The sequence below is a fragment of the Cyprinodon variegatus genome, unplaced genomic scaffold (assembly GCF_000732505.1).
Source record: "Cyprinodon variegatus isolate N-32 unplaced genomic scaffold, C_variegatus-1.0 Scaffold857, whole genome shotgun sequence".
Lineage (NCBI taxonomy): Eukaryota > Metazoa > Chordata > Actinopteri > Cyprinodontiformes > Cyprinodontidae > Cyprinodon > Cyprinodon variegatus.
Window position 1 is genome coordinate 290,752 of NW_015151310.1, and position 26,872 is coordinate 317,623.

Consider the following 26,872-nt stretch of genomic DNA (forward strand, 5'->3'; position numbering starts at 1 on the left):
ACAATACTCTCTTCAAAGCCTTTGGTTAAACACTGAAATAATGAAATTTGATTTAATGAATGTTAAATCAAATTTCTTTTGTTACTCAGATAGTTTTGAAAGTCGTCATTCCGTTTTCATCTTTCAGCCATGTTAAGAAATATGCCAATTTCGTCCTAAATAAAAATGACAAGCAAATTAGTCAGTAAAATTAGTGACACAAAGTAAACTAAAGATTTGATACTGTATGTGTCTATTCATCAACAATGCAGAAAGATTCTACCCTCAAAATAATATATCTGTAATATTTTTTTTAGTTTTTACGATGGTCTCTTTATGTCACAAAGAGTGGAAAAGAAATGAAAAAAAAAAAGAGGAATGACATCAAATTGTCAAAACAATGCCAGCAGCGGCTGAGACATCGTTTTTAGATGTACACTTGCAAGGCGTAGTATCATTAACTTTGCTGAACTTGCCACTACAACAAGATATATGGTTTAACAATAACAGCTCTAGGGCATATCTGTTCTTTGTTTGTTATTTTTTAGTTCCCAGGGATACACTCTGAAGATAGGCGGATACAATAAATGCATAAAAAAAGAGCCTTGGTAACGCCTCATGAGATAAATGTAAAATACCCCCCTAGGAAGTTTGAGAACCTTTTATCCATGAAGTTAAAACATCTAAAACATCAAAATATGTTGTATATGTGCAGCTGAAGAAGGTTGTCCTCTGAAAAAATAAAGAAAAGCTAGGGGCTACCACCTACAAATATTTAATTGTGATGAAATATGGTTTAAAGAAAATAAATCCAAAAAAGAGAAAGCAAAATACTTGAAGCTTGTGTCTATTATATAAAGTATTAACAGTATTAATAAAGAACCTATAACTGTACTATCAATAACACAATAAAAGAAAAATAAGCTACAAAATAGGCATCAACATCATCTAATGTTCGCATAGTAACAGATGTGTTGTTTTAGTAAAAAAAAGGAGTAAAGTTGATTCAAGGTAGAGATATACAGCAAGGTAATAAGTAAGAATGAAATTAAATTTAAAAAAAACTGTAAGAGAACAGTCTTACATTTCCTCATAAACCCACATTTCCTAAGTGCACCTAACTAAGCAGTGATTTGCAGGCTGCTGCAGCACCTGAGTTGAAGCTGCATTTATCATAATTGTTTTGAACTAAGTGAGAATTTACGCTGCGTGGGAATTCACTGTCATGGTTCACCATCGCTCCCACCCAGATAATTATTTCAGATTGGTACACTTTACACAAAGCAACCATGAAATAAAACTCTGCATATACAGATTTCTATAAGTTAACCTTCACATTTGTGGGATGGAAAATGAGATGCAGGCAGAAAACATATTAAAAGTTAAAATGGGAAAAACAAAGAAAGTTTTATCCTAATTTAGGTCTGCTAGTCATCTTAATGAAATGCACACTATATAAGAGCCTAAAACAAATATTATGGTAGAGTAAAAAGGCATTTACATAATCTAATAACTTTAAGGATGAAAAGTAACAATTATTCTTAGAGCTGCTTAGGTGATATAATTCATTTGAATAGTTTAACTCAATCATATGTAGCAATTAATCCATTTCTTAAATAATCTATATTGTTTTCTATGCTGTGAAATATATAACACTTGCTCCTGAGTGGCATTGTTACTCTTGGCACCATTTTTGTTCATATTTTGGTAATTAGCTGTGTACACTCAAATTATTATTCATATATTCCTTGTTTTCTCCCCTAGATCCTTCATTCAGCGCTTCCATATTCCACTAATTAATCTCACCTGTTCCGGTAATCATATGGAGGTAAGTTTACTAATTGCAGGGTTCTCCCACTATTTCCTGTTTATACATGTTCCATTAAATAAACAAAAAAGAACATACATATATCTATGTTTGTCTTCAGTCTGTTCTGGCAGGCTCCCCCCTCACACACACAATCACATAGAATTAGAAACAGGTTCATTTGTCAGCATAGATGCCATATTGTATTAAATATTCCACTCTTCGCTCGCTAACTTTTACATTTACCAGAGCTTTAGCGGATGCTCCTTCAGTTTCCCTATTATGATTGTTTTTTGTTTTTTTTCTAAACAGCACAGTTTGCCCTTCTTATTAGCAGGGGACAATTGTGGGTGGTATACAGAGAAAAGTGGGGCAGGGTCAACACTGTACTGCTTTATGCTCTTTACAGCATAAACAATGTTAAACTTCAATAATTCCAGCATTTTCACTACAAATACTTTAAACTGTAGGGATAGCATCAAGAAAATCATTAGCATTCCCAAAATAAAATGTTTTAAAACCTATGCCCTGACACTAGGAACTGATTTATGAATATTCTTAGTTTTTTTCCCCACGTCTAACCGTTTCATTCTTCACGATGGGAATTTGATTTTCATGAGCTAAAATTGAATTGACCTGAATGCCTTTATTCATACAGCATGCAATGTTACCTAGTCTAAAACCCCACAAGTGACTATATTCTTAGATAAGATGTGCAAAGGCACCTTGTATGTTCGTCTTCTAATGTGTAGACTTAACATATGTGCTAGATGCTCAAGTTTACTTTTTAAAACTATCTATAGTAAACATTTTATTTCTATGTCTGTAATTTCTCTTTGTTCTCTTACAAACTACAAAAACAAAAAAAAGAAAAAAAATCAATTTACCAATTACTGTCTTTGAAAACAGAAGGAACTAATGAGTATATTTGCAAACAAAAAGCCACAAAACTATCTGGAAACAAATGACATAACAGCATGAAGCTACAACTTGTGTATGCATGCATATTATGTTTGAGGGTGTAGTGTTGTGTGGAGAGATGGCTGCCCCCTGGGGTCCTCTTGCATTATTAATACAGGGATCTGTAGTTAGGGCTCTTACTCAGAAATAATATCACTGCCTACTGCATGCAATTTCAACATGATTTCTGCTCTGGACGCCCACTAACCAATTAATTTTTGTCATTGCTGTTTTTTCTGCTGTATATCCACAGAAAAATGGCATTGACTGTCCTTAAAACTTAATAATCACATTTCTTCAGCCAGGGAGCTTTTAGGTGAAAGCTGCAATAAGGTGAACTCGATGAAGTCCAAGTCAACAGCCATCCAGACTGTGACAAACTGGCCTGGATGACCAATTAGTGTCTAAGCTACATCAGCTTGCCAAACATGTTTCTTTAGAATTTTATCTTCACTGACATCCAATCGTCCATGTTTCCAGTGGCTTTTCTGGGCTTGTCATCAGCAACATAATATTGACCAGTTTGGCAGAAAGAGATGGACAGTTGTGAAAAGATCCTGCTGTTGTTATTGTTAGGTTCACTAATGTCACGGAGGTTGCAGGTTTCAGTTTGGTCGCCATCCAGTGCAGTGCACAAGGTAGGAAATCACTCATGTCAGCCATCACTTACAAAGAAACATAGTATATTCGAGTCAGCAGCCTCCACACTCAGTGGCATTGACTCTGCAAGGAGAGGGAGCAGAGGGAGGTGTCAAAACAACTTCACTCTGCCGTGGGGAATAAGCCGATGGGTGAGCCATATCAGCAGTTATTTATGCTACTTTAGAGCCCAAGAACCAACAATGTAAGCAGAAAAACTGGGAACAGTTAAAATCTCATGTTGTCTTGTTGCTGTCAATACAATATTGTTTATTGTGTGGCCTAGTGAGTTACTGTAGATCTAGCCAAATTGACTGTAATAAACCCTTTAAAAAGGACACTTAGTAACTACTGTACAGACATGAATTACTACTTCAGGCAAACTAAAGATGATGGAAAGACTTATTAAGTAGATTTTTTTTTTATTTAAAATTTAGTTCACTGTTTTTTTAAACCATTTAAACTGGCCACATATTTCACTTGTTCATTTCTCTCATTAGAGCTAGTTTTCTTTTTTTTTAAACCAAGGTTATTTACAGTGTAGGTGAGACATTGACACCTATAGGAATATACCTGCTCCAAAACTAGGATCAACTTCTTTGACATTGGCTTATGCTCTGTATTGTATAAATATCTTTTAAGCAGAACTTGTTGCTCATTATTCAGAAATGAAGGGGAACTACATAATTTTCCTTTGTTGAAAATAAAAGTTTGATTAAAAGTACTTTAAGTGCTCTTTCATTGTTAATCTTTCATGTTAAGTTTTACTAGTTTTCTTTAATTTCATGTCATTATTTTTGTGTGTTTTGGATTGTTTCTAAATCGTCACATTCCTTGATTTCAACCCAATAGATTGTAGTTTGTAAAACATAACATCTTCCATCCTTAATTTACTTCATCAGCATGTATATTTCAAGGATTTCTATTTGGTTGCTGGTAAATCCTTTTCTTTCTTGTGTTGTTCGAATGCACTATCAAGTCTTGCTTATATTCTTGTCACGCTAAGCTGATTAATTTGGATTCTGTGTTCTACAGATTTCCTGCAACTACAATGCCTTTTGTTTTATTAATAAAATCTTATTTTCTTTCCTCACCAGCCTGCAGACTCACTACTTGCATTTATGTCAACTCTGCAACACACTACAGCAGAATAATTCGATTGTAAGGTTTGAGAGAACATGATCTAAATTTGAAAATATGCTCTTTTTTAGTGATTAACTTTAGATGGACAACAGGGCAGATATGCAAAAACTTTGTACATACTGTAACATGACAGGTCGTACAAAAAGATATTAAAATATGAAATGCAGAAAATTTGTCAGAAAAGCTTTAACTATAAATAAGGTACTGTACAGTAGGTGTAATTGTGTAATTTTGTAGCATGTTTAAGCAATCCTTCCACATAAATGAATGGTATCAAAACATTTTAAGAAATAACTATTAGATTTTAAGGTACCTGTAGTAACATGCAATCTAAAATTGCTAGGCCATACATACTAGCAAGAAAGAGCACTTGAATTTTTTTTTCCCCTAAAGATGAAAAAGAACAAACACTTTTTTTTTTCAAAAATATAATTGGTTGGAAACAGTAGTTACAATCCAAAATAAATTCACCATCAGTGAGTGGGAATATCCTGATAAGATGACCAGAAACTTAAGTGTGGTTACATAGCAGCACACATTTCATTTGTTTAAAAGATATTCTGCTATCAACTATTGCATATCAGCATTCTCTTTTTTATAATTTCATCCCAGTAATGTTGATTATCCTGAATTCTTCCCTATGCCCTGACAGTGCGAGGCATTCTGTCCAATCAGATTCCTGCAGATCAATCTCAAGGCACCAAGTCATGTCTGGTTGCATCTGAATTTAATCACCATTCAGATTTAATTACAGAGGTTTGGTTTTGGCCTCACTGCTAGTAAACCTAGGGTTTCTGTTTGTATTTTCCATAATAAGGCCATGTAACCAAAGGTATTATTGCACAGGAGGAAGTCACTTTCCAAGCAGAGGTGTTAAAAGAAAGAGGAAAAGTCAATTTTGAAAATGTGCAAAAAATGTCATGAGTCATAGTTACTAGTAGCACTATAGTACAATATGAAGGTTGGTGTTCCCTTAAATATGAGCTAAAGGCTTGGAGTTGGCAAGTTGATGGATGCAAAAGTAAGTATTGCCAGCAGATGACGACAGCTTAGAGCAATGTTTATGTCTGAGGAACGTGACAGATACAAAAATATTTTTTCTGGCTCCAAAAGGAAAAAGCAAACACTGTCAGGACAAATGCTTGGAGGATATTGCTTTATTTTTGTCATGATCTTGGAGCAGATTACTGGCTTAATTACTCATTTCATTCTCCTGCCTAACTCTGCCCAGTTTCTACTTACTGTTCATCTGATCCACCTGCTCCTGCTTCTATTTAACCAGCCCTCTAACCGATCATCAGCACCAGATTTTCTCTCGAGCAAGTGGGGAGATTGTGCCAACATTGCATTAGTGTTTCTGATTACCTGATCCTGACCTGTTCTGCCTCTCAACCACTCAGTGTGCTTGTTCCTGTCTGATCTGTTTGCCTCACCTGTCTTTGCACTCCTGCTAGATTCTGCCTGCTTACTGAACTTGGAACTGTTTCCTGTCACCAACCTGGATTTCCCTTTGGAACCTCTTAGGACTTCTCATCTCCTGGTTCTGAATCCTGAGCATGTCCTCGACACCGGCTTTGGCTTTGCCATTGGGGTTTCCTACCCTCCTTTTTCTGCCGGAATCTGGTCCCCTGCTTGATCTCCATCCACAGGAGCTGCACTGTTTGGGACACCCTGGGTGACGTCGGTCACGTCTTGTTGGCGGCCAACTGGCTGGATTCTACCTTGTTCTCTGGGCTTGGAATGAACTGGTAAACCAGGTTAGTGACTCACATTCATAATCTTCCTCCGTTAGATTTACGTGGTCACTAACCTGTGTTTCCTTTCTGCAGAGGTTCCTGCGATAGACACCCTAGCTGTTGTTACTGCAGATCCAACATTTTTAATAAATGCTTTTGAGTAACCCCACTGTCTGTCTTGCTTTGAATACTGGGTCCTCCGATATAATATATAATACTTTGTTCAGTTGGTTGTGTTTTTGGTCAGAGCAGAGTCCTTGCATTTTGGAAAGCTTCAAGCTCCCTGTTTGAACTTCACAGCCTGCCACTCTGGGTCCCTGAGCAAGACTCTTAGCCCTCCAAGCTACCCACAGATGACTCAGGATTAAAATGCAGAGGTCAAATTTTATTGTATTGTACATTTGGATTGACCAATAAAATTGATTATCCTTAAATATCCCGATTTACGGTTTATTCTGCTTTTATGTGACGTACTCATAATCCAGTTTATATCATATTTAAATTAGGCACAGGTTAATCTAATGCAAACAGAGCATAAAATTGGAAAAAGTTTTTCTTTCACTGTAAACATTCTTGTAGAGTGCAGAAAAGACCTAGACTATGTTTTAAGTTATTTCTATATAAGAACAGACTTAGACTATGGGGAAAATTTCATATTGACTATTAACAAAATAACACGAACAAAATCTGTCCAAAATCTTGTCCCGTATCATTTAAAGAAAGAATAAAACCGAAGAATAAAGTAAAAATCATACAATAAACAACATCAAAATGACTTTTTTCTTCAGTAATTTTCTGCCATCAAAGTTCTCATATATCCTACTTTTTCTGTGTACAGATTTAGAATAATCTTTCTTTTTGTGCGAACATGATTTTAACAAACATCTGATTTTACATGTCCATTTTAATATGAAATTTTATCCAAGGCTTTATTTTGACAGTCTGATTCTCAGGAATAAACGTACCAGTAGAGGAGATTTTGCATGTTCATACTGTGAGATGCATCCAATTCAGGCAATTTCTTCAGAAAAATATTAGATACCTCTAACTGTGCCCCAAAGGTCCTTAAACCACTCTGTGCAACATCATTTGTTTCCATCTGAGCCTGAGTAGCTCTACAAATTACCTTATCTGTTTGCTAAGCAAAATAACCTGACATTTAGGTAACGGGAGATGTTTTCTGATTGTATACTTGAAATTTCCATCAGTTTAGGTACGTTTGAAAATTGATGCCTCTGTGCTCCTCAAAGGCAGAGACATAAAGAACTCCATACTTCTACCTATAGGCTTCATATACTCAGCTATTTTATGCTCCTCTCAGAAAACTACGAATTAAAACCTACCACTATACAGGAGGATAAAGTACAAAGAGCTTTGCAGATCTCTTGGGCTCTTGTCACTTTCTTGAACTTTACCCTCTGAGTAAAAACCTATACAGAGTGTTAATATCTTATTGTTTCAACAGGGTTACAATAAGGGAGCAAAATGTATTCTCTGCTTGAATCAATACTTAGGGGAAAACACAACATGAAGAGAGGATTTTAATGGAGATATGTATTATGTAAACAAGGCTGTCAGCGTAGAAACTGGCTACAGTTGACCTTTTCCTTAGAAAATCAGTAACAGCTATATAAACCCAGCATATGGTAACTAAGAAAAAAAAATACCCTGCAAAAAATCTTTTGTTTGCATCAACAGTTTGGATTTGTTGATGCAAACTTGATTCCACAGAATGGCAGAGGGTTCTTACCAACGTGTCTCTTCAGCTGATTTTTCAGAATCATCCAGCTTAGTCTTTAGGTACTGAGACCAGAGTGTGCTTTGTAAAATTATTCTATGCTCTTAGAACTTTTCATAATTTGTAGTCTTACAGAAATTACCTTCAGCTTCCTTAACTCTGAAATCCAGTGTGACCAGTTGCCTAGGCAAGTCAGCTTATTTCTAAAAAAAAATTGGACCCCGGTGTATTTTAATCTCAGTATAAATAAAGCTCTTCAATGAAGGTTAAGGTTTATGAACAAACATCTTTTTGACAACCAGAAAACTCAGCAGAAATGTCAGCCGTAGATGTGTAGAGAAGTTTAAGGAAGGGTTAGTTTATAAAAAAAAGCAAACTTATGATATTATTATCCCATGGAGCATGGTTCAGTTTAAAAGTACAAAGAGTATGGTCATCCACCTAAAATAACAGGTCAGGCTTAGAAAAGATTACTCTGGATAAGTGCTGCAGTGATATATATGTTTTATACATTTTCTCTGGGTCCTAACATGTAGTAGATAACTTTTGGGGGAAAAATGAACCCTGCGTTTGCCTTTCGATGTTTCCATTTTACAGTTTTCATAATTGTATCACTGTGTTCAATCTGATTAGTATTGCATCAGTGTTAGAATATTTTTCATTTGTCCATTTGACTGAATTCTTGCTTCACTGTGCCTGCAAGTTGTGTATATGTTGGGTCTAAATCAGGGGATTTTATGATTCAGTTTCACCAGATCACATATTGTAATGTTTATACTTAAATCAAAAAAAGAACTGCCAATCCGCATGATCAACAGTTAGTGGTATTGACAATAGGCGAGGACTTCTGTTTCACTGCAAAGTGGTTGCGATGATAGCAGGAAGGAATTACCTCAATTGCTGCATTGCAGCTTTTGAAAGCTGAAATCTGAGTCCACCCCCTCTGTTGGTTTTTCTTTCTTAACGTAGATACCCTACTTCAAGCCCCTTTCAAACAACCTATTTCCTTTGTCCAAAATGTGAAAATTCTAGTCCTCAAAAGAATGTCTTTTGTCCATAAGGTGTAGATGTACCGCAGAGACCTGTCCCAAGGAGGTCGCTCTTCTGTGTTGGGCCATGCATCTGTTGAGAGGTAGTTTGATTTCTCAAATATAAAGATCCGAGCCTTCTTCTGTGCACTGAACTGCATACACCACTTTCATTATATTTGGTCTGGGGGTTTTGTCTTTAGGATACACTAGTCTCTGTTTAAGGGTCTTGTTTGGTTTGAAATGTACTGAAATTTTGTGTTTGGAGAAAATCCTCTTGAGTTTTTCAGACTCCAGGACCAAATGGGATGGCAATGTTTTGCGTTTAATGTCCTCACCATTATATTCTGCTGCGCGTCTTTTGGATTTCCTTGCTCATTTGACAAACGCCAGTTTGGGTATCCACAGGTTTGAAGACCATCTTCGATGTGTTTCTGTTCTTTGTACTTCCCTTCCGATTTAGTAGGGACATTCTCAGGTCGGTGTTGTTGTGTAATGTTCTGATGAATGAATTTGTGTTCCAGTGGGTGGTGTGAGTCAAAAAGAAGATATTGGTCTGTGTGAGTGGATTTCCATCTCATTCCATGCTCAGCAAGCAGCCCAGAAAATGTAGTTTGTTGTTGTTGGCGTCCTCTCTGGTGAATTTGATTTTGTGGTCAACGGAATTGATGTGTCTTGTGTAAGCCTCCACTTCCTTCAGCTGGATTTTGATGAATGTGTCATTCACGTCTCTAAACAACTGGCCTAGTGGTGTTCCTCTGAAGGAGTCCAAAGCTCTCTTTTCCATTTATTTCATGTAAAGATTGCCTACAATGGAAAGACAAAGGTCCACTAGGGTGCAGATCTTGTCCGGAGTGAAATTAGTCCTGTTGTTTTGGTCACAACCTTGTTGAAGACGTTTCCTGACTGTTTCTACTGCCTCTGATATAGGTATGTACGTGAAAAGAGAAGCAACATCAAAAGACACCAGGGTTTCTCCTGGCACCATCTTTAAATTTTTGATTTTGTTTGTGAAGTCTTAGGAGTTTTCTTAGTGATGTGGTGAGTTTCCCACCAATGGGGCTAAAATATTAGCAAGCTGTTTAGCAATGTTGTATGTTACTGAGTTAAGGCTGCTGAGTGGTGTTCCTTCCTTGTCAATATTTGGGAATCCATATAAGCATGGAAAGTCCTCCCTCTTAATTCTAAAAAAAACGTAGAAAAACTGCTCTAAGAGACACAACTGACTGCAAAGGTACGCTGGAATAATGCATCTAGCTCAAAGAAAGTGCAGTGCTGCAAGGAGTTTTCCAGGGGGATATGGTATGGCTTCTATTCGTGATTGGTTTCAAATAAGCCCTCAAAAATAGCATCAGTTATTTTCGAGTAGACAGTATGTCTCTACTATTAGTTTCTGACTGTCCAAGTTGAAACTTTCACAATATATTCTTTTCTCCTGCCTGTAATTAACAGAGTGTTTTTTCTCACAATGCTAAGACATTTCTGGATGTTCTGCACCAGGACGTGCTAAATATAGAGCCAGAAACTGATCTGCAATCCATTTTAGATTTTATAAGTTGCATTGTGAGTAGTGAGTAATTATATTAGCATTTCCTTCTCCTCTCCCTTCCTCCCAAAAATTATGAGGAGTAACCATTTCCCCCTCCACCTCTGCTGAAAAACTTTTACCATTGCTGAATAGGGAGTATCCTGACCATATTTTCTATAGTGTGGTAATGTCATGTACTAGAGATGGACTTTAATAGCCCTAAAAAGGCCAAGGATGACCCAGGATGCCCAGTAGTTACAGAAGCTATAAATGAATTATTTTTGCCTGATTAAGAAAAATGCTTTTTACATAATGCATCATTACACTCTATCAAAAAAATAACAACTGACTAATTGATTTCACGATTGACTGATTCCCGGTTTTTCTTATAAGCAATAGGCAGTGAGCTGGGGCAACCCAGGACATTTTTTCTCTGCTAGTGGCACAGTGAGGGACACAGCCTTTACTAAGCAGAAACTACTCACTGTTGGCAGCTTGGAGATTCCTCCAGCTGCTTTTATTGTTCCAAAAGTGCAACTAGTGACAACTCTGCAACTTTGCTCTGTGTTGTTGGAGACTTTGGCAATAACAAGTAAAAGCTCTGAATGTTCTGTGGTTACTGTCTTGAACTAGCAGTGATTATTGCTGTAGAAGCCATTCCACCTTAAAATTAATAAGAGGTCAAAAAAGCACGGCCTTGAGTCAGAAGAGAAACTGGGGAAGGAAAATTAAAGCTGAGTCCATGTTTGCCATCAAAAAAAAAATCAAAAGCACAAAGTGTCCACTTATTATGCCTTGGATTAACAAATTGAGATCTAAATATAATGTTAACCTTTTTTTTTTTGCTGTTTGTTTTTTTTTCTGTATATATACAGGTAAAATGCAGTCAGACAAAGTATTTCTGATTAACAACACTCATGGTCTTTTCCATTAAACTGTAAAGGTTCTCTAAACTCTTATAGGAAGCCAACAAGCAAAACACAACAAGAATTCAGCAATATAATATCTTGCTGAAATAATGTGGCTGGTAATCTTAGCATGGTTCAATTAGAGTTCAATAATTGGGGCTTCCAGTCTCTCTATTTCTTAAATGTTCTGTTGGAATTTGGTCGACAACCTATTAATATGTAAATTCTAACAAAACAAAAGTTCCTCTGTCAACCTCGGGAACATCAAGTCATACATTAAGAAACAGAGAGAGGGAAAAATTTAGGAAATTTACTGACATATCTAGTTCTATTGTAAAAAAGGTTTATTATAGGGCTGTTTTCTCATATTTGATGTCCACAATTCCTTAAGGGTGTAGCTGTAGAAGAAGCTGTAAACAATCCCTGACCTTAAAAATATTCAAAGTTAAATTATTCCAAATCTTTGTCACAGCTCACCTTCAAATTTACTTATTTCTTATTTTTTTTTCTGAGGACCAAGAATGCCTTGCATTCCTCTCCAGACAAAGTGTCCATCATTCTTATTTGTGCAGCACTTGAGAGAAGAACCTTCTGTGTGCTGAATATGAATTTGAAGACAGAGAAGCAATTAGTAGCTGCTTTCTCTTAGGTCTACTAATTTTATATGTCGAGCACAACAGCAAAACACCTAAAATCATGTTTTATCTCAAGGAAAAGCTGACCTTGGTCAAATTAAGCTATGAGGGTATTTCTGCTAAACTTATCATCATGTCATCATGAACCAGTGAGTTTCTTTCTTTCTTTCTTTCTTTCCTTCCATTTATTTGTCTTTAAAAACTTATTTAAAGAAAAGTTGCACAGAATTGAACTATTTTATTCCTGACTGTAAAGTTCCTGACTGAACTGTATTGTAAAACACAGAAAAATGGCAGATTCATCATAGGTTCATCTTCATTCTTTGTCAATAGTTATAATTTCTGACTATCAGTTCAGATTCTTTTTTTCTACCACTACAGTGATGAACGAAAGACCTTTAAAGGTATAGTGGAGGATATTGTTTTTCTGGGTGGATCATCAAAATAAGTGGCCCTCCTAATTGTCAATCATTCTGGTGATATTTTTTACATAAGGCCATCCTACGTGCTTATCTCCATTTTCATATTTACCGGTAGTGATTCTGACTTAGAGGAAAAATTGCTAATCTTCTTGTGGAAAGTAAGCTTGTATGAGCGATGCAAACAGCAACTTAAACAGAGCGTGCACGAGTAGAATTGGGCTCATGCATGCTCTCTCACACGCTTAATACTGTAAGTGTTCCCCCTCGGGAGCGGGTACAGGGTTGTGGAGTCTTTTCAAAAATTCACAAAAATTCTCCACTACACCTTTAAGTCCTCCTATGAATGTCTCAAAGACAACAAATGTGGCCTAATCAAATTCTACACTTAAATCTGATTGAGATGCTGTTTTTAACTGGGTTTTTATGATAAGACCTGAGTTAAAACAATTCTACAAAGCTGAGTGAAAAAAATTTCCTCAACAGCTGTAAACTACAACTTGTCAATTACTGGAAATGTTAGATGGTAGCTGTTGCAGTTTAAAGATTCAATAGCAATTTGTTTTTTTAATTAACCAATTTATTTAAATTGCTATTTTTTTCTTAGCTGATTGATGAATCACCTAACTGCATTGTAATGTAGTAATATTATCTTTGTCTAATATTAATAGCCAATATCAATATTAGACAAAGATATGTGGGATGGGTAAGAAACAATCAAAATACTTAGATAGAGGATGCAACACAGGGTAATACTCCAGAATATTTGTCCCTTAATGCATAAAACTCTGGACAGCAGCCTTATAAAGTATGTACACTAGATTCCCTACAAAAACAAAGATAAAATCAGTTTGTGATATGCCTAGAACAATATTTAATGCACCAAGAAATAGTAATTGCAAGTCCAATAAATCAAAATGTAAAATAGATGAAAAAAATGTCATTATTCCTGAACACTAAATCAATCCCATTTAATTTCACAAGCCTCTTTTCACCAACTTTCAAAGCTGCCATCTTTACTCTGCCCGTCAAAACTCATTAGGCCCTCACACCGGCTAATGTATTTGGACTCTCATCTGGATTTGTGACAAACATACACACGTTCCATTGTGACAGAGTAATAAAACACAGACAAAAAAAGACTCTAATTAGGCCCATAATCAATTGAGATGAGCAATTAATGCCTGGTAGGAAGCAGGGATTCTGACTTTTAATCAGGCCTGTGTTTTCTGTGCCCATAAAGCTGACAGTGGTCCATAATGAATAATGCATGCTCCGTTAATGATAATGCTCCTATCACCCACCTTGATGATATGGCTGAGCACAACCGATCACATTACACTCGGTGTTTTAGGCGTCACAATAAAACTGAGGGTAAGGTCTCTCTACATCACTGCATTGCTGCCACTACTGTACCCTTGATAAATTTTATAGCTTCTATTAATTTAAATTTTTAGGAATAGCTATTTCAGCTTCTTTGTATCATGGTGTGATTCAAAAAGGAATTACTTAGTTCATACATCTCAAGCTGTTTCAAGTAAAGCATTGTTCAATATATCTCATTATCTTTTTGGATAAAATTAGGAAGCATGCTTTTTTAATTCAGGGAGTCTTGCAGATATTTATTAGTATTATGCTTTTGTAATACCTAATAAGGTAAAACATGTTTTAGTCATGCCGACATTCCCATCCTTAGGCTAAAAGTATGCACACCCCTTGGACTTTTTAAAGTTTGTACTGTCAGAATTATGAACCTAAATATATATTTTTTTTAACAGATAACAAAGTAGAGCATAATTCTGACATGGAACGAAGATGATAAATGGTTATATAAAAAACCCAAAAGTGTACCCCCTAAATAAAATCTAGTTCAACTATTTTCCTTCAGAAGTACATCAGTATTTAATTTGGTATAAATAATTCAAAATGATTATAAACTAATACAGTGTTTCTATAAAGGCCACAGTTGTTTATAAACACAGTGAGGTACAAACATAAGGAGTAAAGTAAGCAACAAATCACAAATGTCCTATGTAGAGGATTTATAAAGGATATAGCTAAAAATAGTCCTAGTACCATCTTTTTCACTTATAGCGGAGTCTTACTTCAGGGTCTGTATCCTTCATAGGCTCTATTTGTAGAAAAAGATTATGGCGCAGTGCTGCATTGAAGGCTGTCCCAATCAACAAATCCTCCTTAGAGTCCTTCAAATGTGTCCACCAAATGGATCCTTTCTTTGGCTGATTTGAAGGATGCATCTGGATGATCCTTTGTTGCCCAATATTTCAGTAATTCAGTGTGAGTAGAAGCTGATTTGTCAAGCTCAGGCAGCAATGGCTGGAAACAGTGGCAAAAATTGTGAATAAAAATTGAAATACGTTTTCTAGGACCTCAAATATTTTTTAAGATGTTTTAAGGCGAGAGTGCAGGTTTGATTAATACCTACCCGGTTCATTAAGGTTCCCTTTCATTTAAAAAAGTACTGTGGTGATTCTTAGTACTATCGTGCCTCAGCAGCTGTTAGCTCACTGGGCAGTCTTCTCTCCCTTTACAGTGGAAGGCTCATGGTGCCCGGCTCATTGTGTTCAACCTATTTTTGGCAAAACTGCTGGGTTGAGGTTAAACAACTCCTTCAGATAATATCAAAACTGTTATGTTTGGCTTATTAAAAACATTGATTTATTATCTAGTCTTAACTTAAATTACATTTAAGTTTCAAACTAGATGATTTTATTTACCTATACTGGAGGTATAATAGCAGATTAGTAATTAGCTCAACTTCATATGCCTGCAGCCATTGTACAACTGGTGCAGCTTTTAAATTAGAAAAAAAAATTGGAGCAAATTGTGAGGGTCCAGATAAAATATTAATTTTTCCCTGAGTATTATGGATTAAAAAGAAAAAAGTTATGTTTACTGTATAAAACTGTATAAAACACACATAAAACACATCTTCTAGAAAAATATTTTTATGTTTCTTAAAACCAGAATATTGAAGGCTAATGAGAATTAAAATCCCTGATCTTCCTCTAATAGTTGTGACCTTTCATATGATATATGTTTCATTTATCTTTTTATTTCTGTGAGAATAGTCATACAAAATGAAAAAAAAAATTGTTTTTTTTCAAGCATTCAGCTCCTGAACTGGGATATGCCCTATGCCACAATCATAATCTTAAACGGACATACTGGTAACCAGTCAGCCATTGATGGGAAAAAATCGATCTACACTTTAGCTAAAATCTGTTGACAGAACAACTAGTAGTCATGCACACCTAGTTATTGATCTTTACAAAAGAGTGAAAGGAAGAAACTTATTGTTGAATAAAAAACATAAAGTTCCATGTTCCATTTTCAGATTCCCATATATTGTGGGAATTCGAAACATGTGGAACTTCCTGTACACTAACATGTACAGGAACATCCACATTGATCTTTTTGAAAACTATGAAAAAAAAAATATATATATATATATTTGTAGAGGAAAACTAGTACTGCACAACATTCGGAACACAACACCCCATAGGAAAATACAACAGTGGCAACATCAAGCTAGGAATCATATTCTTCTCCAGGTCGAAGAAAACTGGTTTAAGCTTTAAGGAAAGATATGTAGAACTAAATAAAAGGCAACTATCTGTCATGATTTCACCACTGATCTGGTCTGATTCCTCCCAAGGAACACCTGCTCCCCTTCTCATTACTACTCATCTGATCCACCTGCACCTATCAGTATATAACCAGCCTTCAGACCAAACATCAGTGCCAGATTATTTCAAGCCATTGGTGAGATCTATTCCACTATTCTGAATCCTGACTTCCTGCCTGTTTGCCTGACCTGATCTGTCCCTGTTTCTGAACCTGCCTGATCCCTGTCTGAAGTGACTGCCACCCTGTGCAGCCTGAGCCTGATCTGTTTGTCTACCTGCTCGTTACATAACCTGGAACGGTTTCTCAACCTCGTCTTGGATTTCCCTCTGGTTCTTCCTTGGACTTCTGATTACCTGGCTCTAACCCTGGACACTTTCCCCTGACCATGGATTAGGGTTTGTCCTCCTGTTCCTCTTGCCGAGTTCTGAGCCTCTGCTTGACCATGGATCATTGTAACTTGGCTGGAGTTATTCTCTGGGACTTCCTGACCAGTGACAGTAACATCACCGCTACTGTCAACCGGACGAAGAGAAGTTTAGTGAGCATTATATTTGAGATTGATGCACATCGTAAAAACTAACCTGGTCACCAAATTGCTGTCTCTGTTTCCCGAGGTTCCTGCCCTAGTACCTGAAACCACTTGCAGCAGTTTCATTTCAATAAACTGCATTAAGCTTTCACACTGGTTGTCTGGTTTGAATTCTAGGTCCATCTGATTTCTCTGATCATTACATTATCAGAGAAAATCTGTTACTGGTTCCAAAGGTTTGAGAAAGCGGCAAAGGTATACCATGGAGCAGGACAATAAAAGCCATAGCTTTAATGAAAAGCTTTTGATTAAAGCACCTTTACGTGGCAGATAATTACAAAGGCTTACCAAGGCAGAAGAACTATGGAGAATTTCTAGCAACACTACAAATTACTTTTCAGACTTTGTCCATTAAATGTACCTGTGAATATTTGTAATCAAGTATGAAGTACATGCAACTTCAATAAAACACATCAAAGTTGCCTACTTTTGAGTAACAAACTGCGAAAATCAGTTCAAGGATTACAAACACTATTGCCAGGCCAGAAGAAATTGAAGCATTTTGGAAAAATCCTAACCCTATTGTAAGTGATGTTTTTAGAGTTTTCTTTAAAATTTAATTAAGACACAAATGAAGTCAATGGAAAAAAAAAAACAATTTTAAATTAGAAGATAGCAGGTTACTTATGCCTCCCAATCATTACCTTCAGCATTGACACAGGTCACATTCTGTACTGCAGTTCCAGGACCACAGGAGCTATTGGTGGGAATGCATTTTTCCTTTTGTTGGATTTGCCACCGGTAGCAGACAGGATCCTCACAGGGGATGAACTCCATCAGATGAGGGCAAGTCCCCAGAGTATTACTGGACTCCCACAACACCTCTCTCTTCCTTTTTTTGAAACCTGATAGAAAGCAGACAGGGAAGAAAAGAGCAGAGAACATGAGAGAATTGACAGACTATTGCACATGCATGATTGAGGATGTTGTCTTTCAGAGAGATCAAAAACTCCTTTAAACAAAGGTTTACAAGGCATTTAACAGTAAATCCCCCTATTTTTCACATTTCTATGTTTGATCTAGTGCAGGTTGTCTGTTCCAGTCTAAGCTAAAGTTAAATTCATAGCCCTGTTGTTTCTCATAAAAAATAAAGAGAATACAAAGTAGGGGGTTCAAAGAGGAGAGGGCAGAGAGAACCACTTTTGTTTTCCCAAGGATGTCAGTCTAGGCACCAAAACAAAAACACTAAAACTCTTTTCATTTTCGATTTGGTTCAACAAATTTTTTGAAATGATAAAAATAAAAATCACACAAGGAAGGAAGGAAGGAAGGAAGGAAGGAAGGAAGGAAGGAAGGAAGGAAGGAANGAAGGAAGGAAGGAAGGAAGGAAGGAAGGAAGGAAGGAAGGAAGGAAGGAAGGAAGGAAGGAAGGAAGGATTTTAGATTTCTCATATTTACAGGACATCATGGATTTTTTGTTGTGGGAATACCTTGTCAGTGTCAAGATAACTGTTTAGACTCAAGTGAAAAAGAAAAAAAAATGAAGCTGTGTTGACGTTTACTGAAATGTTGATTCTTCAGTAAAAAGGGCAGTGTTTACGAAAAGACAGCAGAAGCAGTATTTCCAAGGCAAGAGGGAGTAATATATTGAGAAAAAGTAGTACAAAAGAGGCGGAGGTGTGACAGAAGCAAAGAAGCACTGTCAAGCTGCAGTGATGGTCCATTTTTTTTGACAATTACTTTGTGTCTTTATATCTTTACAATTACAATCACCCTTTTAATAATTGCTGCAAGTATGTTGTAACCAATCTGGGATAATCTTTGATAAGGAAATCAAATCATAACACTAAATGAGTGTCATTTGACTTTCCTTTTACTGAAAATCTTATCAGTTAAATTCATATCGAACCACATTAAAACAGAGAAAACGTGTCAATGCTTGCATAACTTCACAGAAAGCGGTTCAATAAATAAAATATAAAACAAACAACACTGTCTGTAAGAGTGATGAGTAAGTTAACTGAAGAATGGAGCTGTATGTCTCTAGAAATAACTATCTACGTTCAAGACAGTGCACCATAAAAAACCCTTTGCTAGCCTAGATAATTTAATATTGGAGCAGTATAAGTAGGCCGACCGGCAGAAATTCCTCTTACAAAACTAAGCAAAACAAACTACAATAAAAAAAAAAGCCTCAAGGCTCACAATATACACAGGACACAGATAGGAAGGGCTGCTATGGACCGCTAGGACCTGAGCTTCATTGGTGAATAAAATAAGTGCTAAACAATAATATTATTAATGTAGACATTATAACACTGATAAAATACAGACAATATGGGAGAGTGAACAGTCCTAATAAGCACATCAGTAGAAGAAACCTTTACAAAAAGTTATTTCTTCTATTTTTTGTTATTTTAATCTGAACGAAAAATGTATATTCATAAACATAATGTCATATTGTTATAGCGTTATTTCATCTGTATTGGTACCTTCCTTGCAAGAGTCTTATTGCTGATTTCTGTATAATTTTTTTCTGCCTTATTTAAATCAAAGTGTTAAAGTCTGGTTTTGTTTTCAAAGGCATCTGACCACAGACAGGGTGCAGTCATATTAACAGTTTGAGAAAAATGTATGAGTAACTTTGATTCTTTAATATCACAGCCTTATTATTCAGCATTTTAAAGAACTTTGGAGAGTGATCCAAAGGTCTTATCATTCAATATGAATTGAAAAACGACTATATCTGTAGCTCAATCTCCAAAGTTACAGTTGAAAGAAATTGTTTTATTCAGTTAAATAGTACCAAGGAGTAGTCAATGCTTCTTTTAGCTTCTCCAAAAAATAAAAGCTTATTTTCTGATTTCCCTCACTTGACCACTGTGTTCCTTGATGTTTTGTTCACAAATGTTCAAAAAAAGACTTTTGAGGCCCTCAGAGAACAGCTGAATTCTAAGTGAGAAAAATGTATTCAGAGAAGATGTCTACTATCTAATAAAATTACTTTCTTAGATGGGGAACTGGGAACAGTTTTAATTATTTAAATTAAAGCTGGTATATAGAAGTATGAGAATAGTATACAAGTAGCTTTTTTTTTCAAAGTATCAATTGTCAGCTACTTTTTACAAATTAGTTAAGAAAACAACTGTGATTTTAAGCTCTTCCACCTTTCTTCTTTTGAAACCATAAAACCTCAAAATGAAAATCTGTTAAATATGAATGAGAAAGAAATTGATTGTTGTTGCCTGAAGAGTGGCAAGCATATCATAAAGACGGCCCGAACAATAAAACGGCATAAAATATTATTGAATGACACAAACTTTTTGAGTCAGTCATTATCTTTATGCCACTTACCTATTCATCCACATAGCCGTAGTATCCAGTATTATTATTCATATTCTCCACTCTACAATATTGATTTTCTTAAAGATGGATTGGTCATAAAATATTCATTTTTCCATGAAAAGGTCTTTATTGATTGGTCATGTTCACATTTATAGTTGAGATTGACTTCTAAGCTTTTCCAATTCCCAGACGACAGTACAATGTTCTTGCTTGTAGAAAGCTGACGGATGAAATTCCTTTTTTCTAAACCCTCATCTCTCCCTTAGTGAAACTGGTCTCTCCCATGCTTATTTTATTTTACACTGACACCGGCCACCAGTGGAAAGGCCCCACATTCTTTTTCTACTAAGGTACCACCATTTAACCCTTGGGATCCCACTTGGCAAATTACAGACATCGGTCTACCATCTCTTGAAGTGAAGCATGGGTTTAGTAGCTTGATCTGAGGGAAGCTGCCTCTCAAACACCAAAGACACTTTGGATCGATTGCAGAATTGCCCAGAGCACTTACTGCTACCCGGATCCAAGCCACAAGAAACGATTTGGCTAGGATATGAATAATTAAAAGCTTTCTTGGACATACCAGGTTTATTTCAGAAAAGGATCAACAGTTTCTTTTTTCTATTTGTGTGTTTTTTTGTTTTTTTACACACTGTAGTCAAGAAATGCACCTTTCCTCTATGTTCCGGTAGAGACATTGCTGAAAATTCCTCCAGTAAGCTCTCATATTCAATTGATTTCCCAGTACAGCTGCAAATAAGATGGGCCAAGATGACATGAAAACATTTGAAGAACAAGGCAAGCTAAATTTATAATTTTCCCTAGAGCCAAAGTGCTTGGCTCCTTTACCCAGAAACAGTTTAATTTTAGGTCAAAAGCGGATCAGTTTACTCTAAAATGTTAAGGGAGTCCTATCAGAGCAAAGAATTCTTTGAAGACCCAGGGCTACAACCAACTAGAACACAACAAATCTCAGCCACTCAATATCTGCTTGGTGTATCGTAGGCAGCACACTCACTGTGATTGACTCTGTGATGCTTTATAATCTGCCTGCTGTGTACTCTAAGGCTTTATGAATGCCATTAGAAGATAGCTTGCAGCAGGAGCCTTTCAAACAAAACAACAGACAGTTCTTTGTTTTTCACTCCTTGAAACATATTAATGACGCCGTCTCTGAGAGGACCCTGCTCATCTGATAGAGATCTGGTGTTCTGAGACTGCCACCGCTGACCTAAACAATCCGCACTGCTGTTGCTCCCCAGGGCGCTTTCATGCACATTTACTCACTGCAGGGACGAGGTCATGATGCCCTTTTAAAACAGACCTTACACACTAACAGCTCAAACACCCTTGCTTCAAACACACTTCCAGAGAATTCAGAAACAGCCTGTTTTCACCTGTGTACAAAATGAAGTACACTGAGTGCTCCCTTTCTCTTCATCACTTTAGTGTTTGATATAAAGGCCTTGTAAAAATGCTCATATCCCTTGGTTTGACCAAATGCCTTCACATTACCTAGTGATTTTTGCATTCTATAGGCATTCTATTTCAGGGTTGCCTCGTATTTAGTTCCATATATCTTCCCATCAGCTCTGCCCATTTTCTCTGACCTACAGAGGAAAGTTTTTTGTGTCCATCAAAACTACACATCTTCTTTAGCGTAACTGCTCGAGTCCAAACTGGTTAGCTTCAAGGAACAACCATGTCAACTACTCTTTTGTCAGTATGTGGTGGTATAAGCTGGACCTAATATAGAGACATGTAGGTACTGTAATATCTGAGTCAATATGTTACTCCCCACCAGCCCCATAGTGCTGGCATGACAGGCAGCTCCTTCATGGATTCAGCACATTTGTGAAACGGATGATCGATCTGACACATAACATAGTAAATGTAAAACCGGCCTAAGCAAAGGAACCAAAACATATAGGCCAAATAATCTTAAATCCAACAAAATAAAACAAAATATGGGCAAAAAATAAAATCTAAGAGAAAACTGCTAAAACAAAACCCCACCTATAGCGGGTTCCTCAATTTTGCTCTTCAAGGTCTGATGTGATTCACCCTTTAGGTGTGTCTTTATAGACACAAAAAAGTCAAATAATCAGGTCATTAGCAGGACTCTGGATAAATTGACTGCATAATGAGGCATTACTCTAACTGTCAGGTCACCAAAGCTGGGTGGAACCCCCGCCACCCTAAGGATTCAGTCCTGCTCCTTCCACAGCTCACCTACTTGGCCCTCAGAACCCTTGGCTCAAACCTGTCGTCCCTCATCTCCAAACGTGCTGAAAGACCAGTGTCTCCACTCTCAATACAATCATCTTCTTCCAACAAGCTAAAAACCTTTTCCTCCGGGCTTCATGGACTTCCCCCAGTCTGTAAGCTGGCTTAAAGTACTCATTGCAACTTTCCATCATCCATACTTCCCCCACTTAATAATTAGTTTTCCCTTCTAGTGCCCCTCTCAGTTCCAGCTTCCGCAGTTGTTTCCAGACTCTCATCTCCTCTTTTGCATATCGAAGAAAATAAACAATTTAAATCTGCTTCTCTCTGATCTTTTGCCGACTTAAGAGTCTTAGAGCCAATGTTATGACAGCAACTTACTGTAGCTATTTGATTCAGGTGTGGAAGCAGAGACTTATCGATGACATCAGAACCTTAATTGAGGAAGCCTGCCCTTTAGATTTTAACACTTTCCAACAATTTTTAAATAATGCTAAACAAGATATTCAAAGCTTGGGAATTTTTTTTTTTTATAAAAAATCCTTTCTTACTAGAATTACCTTAGTCTTCTCCTTTGTCTCTGTTGTGTTCCTTGATCTCCTTGATATTGTTTTTTTTACTAATGTTCACAAACAAATCTTTGAGACCTTCACAGAAGAGTTGTATTTTTACTCTGTATATTACATAAAGATGTTCGACTTTTAACATCTAAGGTTTGTTGTATTGGAATTTATTCAGGGGTCTCAGATTAAAGTGAGCATAAAAAATAATAAAATATCCACCCAAGACCTTTCCAATTAGGATTTGTGAAAAGCTAAAGCCATGTTTTGTTTATCTTAGACTTCACAATTAAAAACAACTTCTGATTTATCTTTATTTTTATCAAATATAAATTCAATAAAGTACATTATTGTTTGTGGTCATAACCTCTGAAAATATATAAAGATTTTAAATTGTGCGAATTCCATTTGTTAAACACAATGTTGTGGCCTCTTCAAACACACTTATTTTCACCTCTCTGTGAATTGTGTTTAACATTTTGACCATGGGGTTACTACAACCCTTTTTGATAAGAGCAGTCTGTCCATCTTAAAATTCTACCTCATTACCTATTTATGGAAAATCCTCAGCATTGCCAAGCCTATTGAGAAAAACCATGCATGAATACCACCTTTCATGGTAGTGCAGTCCCATGTTAATCATGCTGGAAATGCTTAGGCAACAGTTTTATTGATTTTACATTACTGTCTGCAATAGAATGCAAACTTAATTGCTGCTGAACAGGGGTTTGGGATTTTTACCTCATGACCATCTGTTCAAATAACAATTTGAATTTTAGGGAGAGTATAGCAGCTGTTAGCCAGCTATTAGAAATGTCTTTTAGGATGTTTTGCCAACCTTACTCTCTCCTCCTGTTGGTTAACATATTTCTGAGGCAGAATAAACAAACTACAAATGTTGTCTTGCATATGCAAACATGTACAAACTGTTAAACTAATACTTTATGCATTAACACAAACATTACATTCATTAGGTGGGTAAGATAATCTGATGTTAAGATATAATTACTTCTAACGAATTCCTATGTCCCATAATTTAATTCAATTCAGTTTATTTCAATAGCGCCAATTCAAAACACATGTTATCTCAAGGCACTTTACAGTTCACCAGATCATACAGTCAAATTGATTCAAATTATTCTATCCAAAGAAAACCAGTTGATTACATCGACTAATTGACTGGAATGCAATCCCTCTCACTAACCATGCTTGTAGTGTAATTCTAAAAGTAACCTAAAATTTATGTAACTGAAATATTTTTTCAACTGCACTTTTGAAGTTGATTAGACTGACTAGGAACCTTTGTGATTCATAATTATAGAAATGGAGTGTACTTTCTTCTTCCTAATGGTCTCTTAGATGGCAAGTTTCGCAAATCATCTAAAAATTTTGGATAGAAATAAACTTTGTTCTCCCACAGATGGGACATTTAAGCATGTTATAGCAAAGAAAATATGCAAATAAAAGGTACAGGTACACATAAGAAAAAAATATAAAAAGGTGGCATTCTTAGATTTAGTTAAAAATGGTCAACATAAAGTTTAAACATACCGGTATGGTGGAGCAGTAGTGAGTTTCTTGATGATTTAATGAATTTAGCGTTAATCAATAAATAAAATAAAAACTAAATTTTTCATCGCTGCCGCCGAGTCCTGGAACGTCCATTTTTACACAAATATAGTAACACCTCGTTCCTGACATTTTCCGGCAGTGATGTCATAATGCGATAAGCCGAAAGCCATTCTTCCCACTTTACAAGCTAAATCAATGGGAACTAATAAAAACGCCTGCAATCAACAACAATTAATGAGATTTTGAGAGGACTTCACCACTGAAATTCAAATATAGTTAAACTGACAATACCCACGTGTATGGCAGTTGAATGTTGTAATTCATTGGGTAAAAGTAAAAAAAAAAAAAGTTATATCACATTTCCAATTTATTATCCACCACAGGTTCATCATTGGATTTCCAACTGGAAGAGGAAGGATTTGCCATCAAACTTTTGGCCAGAGAAAAACCACGTCATTAATCCGTTACTTGCAGCTTTGCATAGTGCACTGGTCGTCTCCATCATGGATAATAGCGCGTTGCGACCAACACCAGATACAGCACTGGGACTTGCTCAACAGCGGATACCGCACCATGACATCACAAACCAGTTGGTGGCACTAGTGTTCTTTGATAAACAGGGATGACTCCGGTAAAGCACATTCAAAGAAAATTCCTTTAATTAAAAACACTTATCATTTATTGAAAAGTAGGTGAAAAGTAATGTGACTGGACTTTTACTTTAATGCAGAGAAACATCTAAAACACGCAGAGCAGTGTGCCTTGATTGGCAGGGTTTAAAATCACTGTGGTGGATGATGATATGGGCCACTGTGGTGCGATGATATGGGCCAGTTTCCCCCTCTCTACAACTGACAACAGCTGTGTTTACACTACAAATGTGCACACAGCTATGTTGATGTTCTGTTACATTTGAAAATGCATTTCAGCTCCATTAAGTAACAAATTTAATTCACAATAAAAGTCAGCCACAGCCATAGTGGGCGCCATCACCCTCCAACTACTTCCGGTCTTCTTAGTCTGTTCACAAGGCAATAAGATCCAGCTGCAGATCCCGTGACCAATGTGATGTGAAAAAAGTGTTTCCAATATAATTTTCAAAAAACGTAAAAGTTTCTGTACAACCAAAAAAAACGAAAAAATGTTTTCTAAATTGCATTATTACACACTAATTTTTAGAATTACAATTTGCCCAATGTAACCACCCCATGAATTGACCCAAAAATTCTGAGTTATTTGTATCTACATTGGTTATCTGGAAAAAAAACTCCACTCTGTCCAACCAGCTACATCTTTGTGCACTTGTGAGCCTTTGTAAACATGCTGAATCTGTTACATTGTGGAGTTTGTAGTGGTGGACTGCCTTTGGGTTTGATCATGATTTTCTCTTTTTCATTTCACTCAGGGAGGCAAGTCTGTGTAATTTTATTTATTTATGCCAAATACATCAGCTTCATAACAATTGGAGAGTGTTTGCTTTTGTTTTTTGTTGTTTGTTTTTTTTTGCTTTTGGCTTGAGCCTCATGATGAAGTTACATGTAATTCCCTTTCCAATGTCAAGATCTAAAATTAATTCACACATTGTATAGAAATATTTCATTGTGTTCTGGCTGATTTAGGTATGATTCTCCTTCATGTTATTGTCTGGCTACCCGTAGAAAGGCCTTACTTCTAAATTTCATGTACCCTTTATCAAAATGAATTGTTTATCATGATTAGTTAAAATTGTTTTGTTGAATTTTGTGACAGTGTTTTCACACTTCATCACTAATAGATTATCCTATCAAAAAATGGCAGTAGTCCTGTAATATCTTAAATTAGCAAGAAACTAATTTTGACAAAGCATTTGGCTATTCTTCAAATGATCTTGTGTTTTCACATGCTTTTCATTTGTTTACTTGCTCTGTGTGTATTTGTGTATCTGTGTGTATTTCATACAAATCAAAATTGACTCCAAACTCTCTATGTTGAATTATAGTTGTTCATAATGCTTTTTCTTGTTCCCTTGTTAACATTAGAAGTGTTAATGAACATTTTACACAAAAGACAATGCATAAAGGAAGTATGGTGGCTGGAAGCTACTAATAACTTCACAGTGCAAGAGCAAGAAAAATCCTCGCACAAGGTTAGATTGCAGGACATGCAAGAAAATAGAACATGACTTTTGGGGAAAGAAATTGCAAAACATCTTTTGGAAATAGGAAAGCAGATGGTGAAGGATAACTAGAGACAAGACCGAAAATAACAAAGGTTTTATGAAGGGAGAACACTGATAATAGGGAAAACTAAAACAAAGTCAAAACAATCAATAGGATTTTAGTCCCTTAATAAATGTGAAGCAAAATCCATCACCAGGTTAGGACACTTTTTTTGTTTTTTTTGTTAGGTAAATTAAATTAATTTAATGTGTTATTGCAGCAGCATTGTTGAGAAATCCAACTTATGACTTCATGTCATATTTTATATATA

The 26,872-nt window shown here is 36.1% G+C and overlaps 1 protein-coding gene across 1 annotated transcript in view; it reads right to left on the reverse strand.

The window, feature by feature from the left end:
- The window catches only part of thsd7b (thrombospondin type 1 domain containing 7B), a gene marked incomplete at its 5' end in the record, with an annotated part of 157,412 nt that overhangs the window by 112,529 nt on the left and 18,011 nt on the right, over positions 1 to 26,872 (reverse strand). Inside the window, one exon of the mRNA XM_015397359.1 lies at positions 17,405 to 17,605. Coding sequence (XP_015252845.1) covers positions 17,405 to 17,605 — 201 coding nt within the window. The remainder of the gene's footprint in view (positions 1 to 17,404; positions 17,606 to 26,872) is intronic.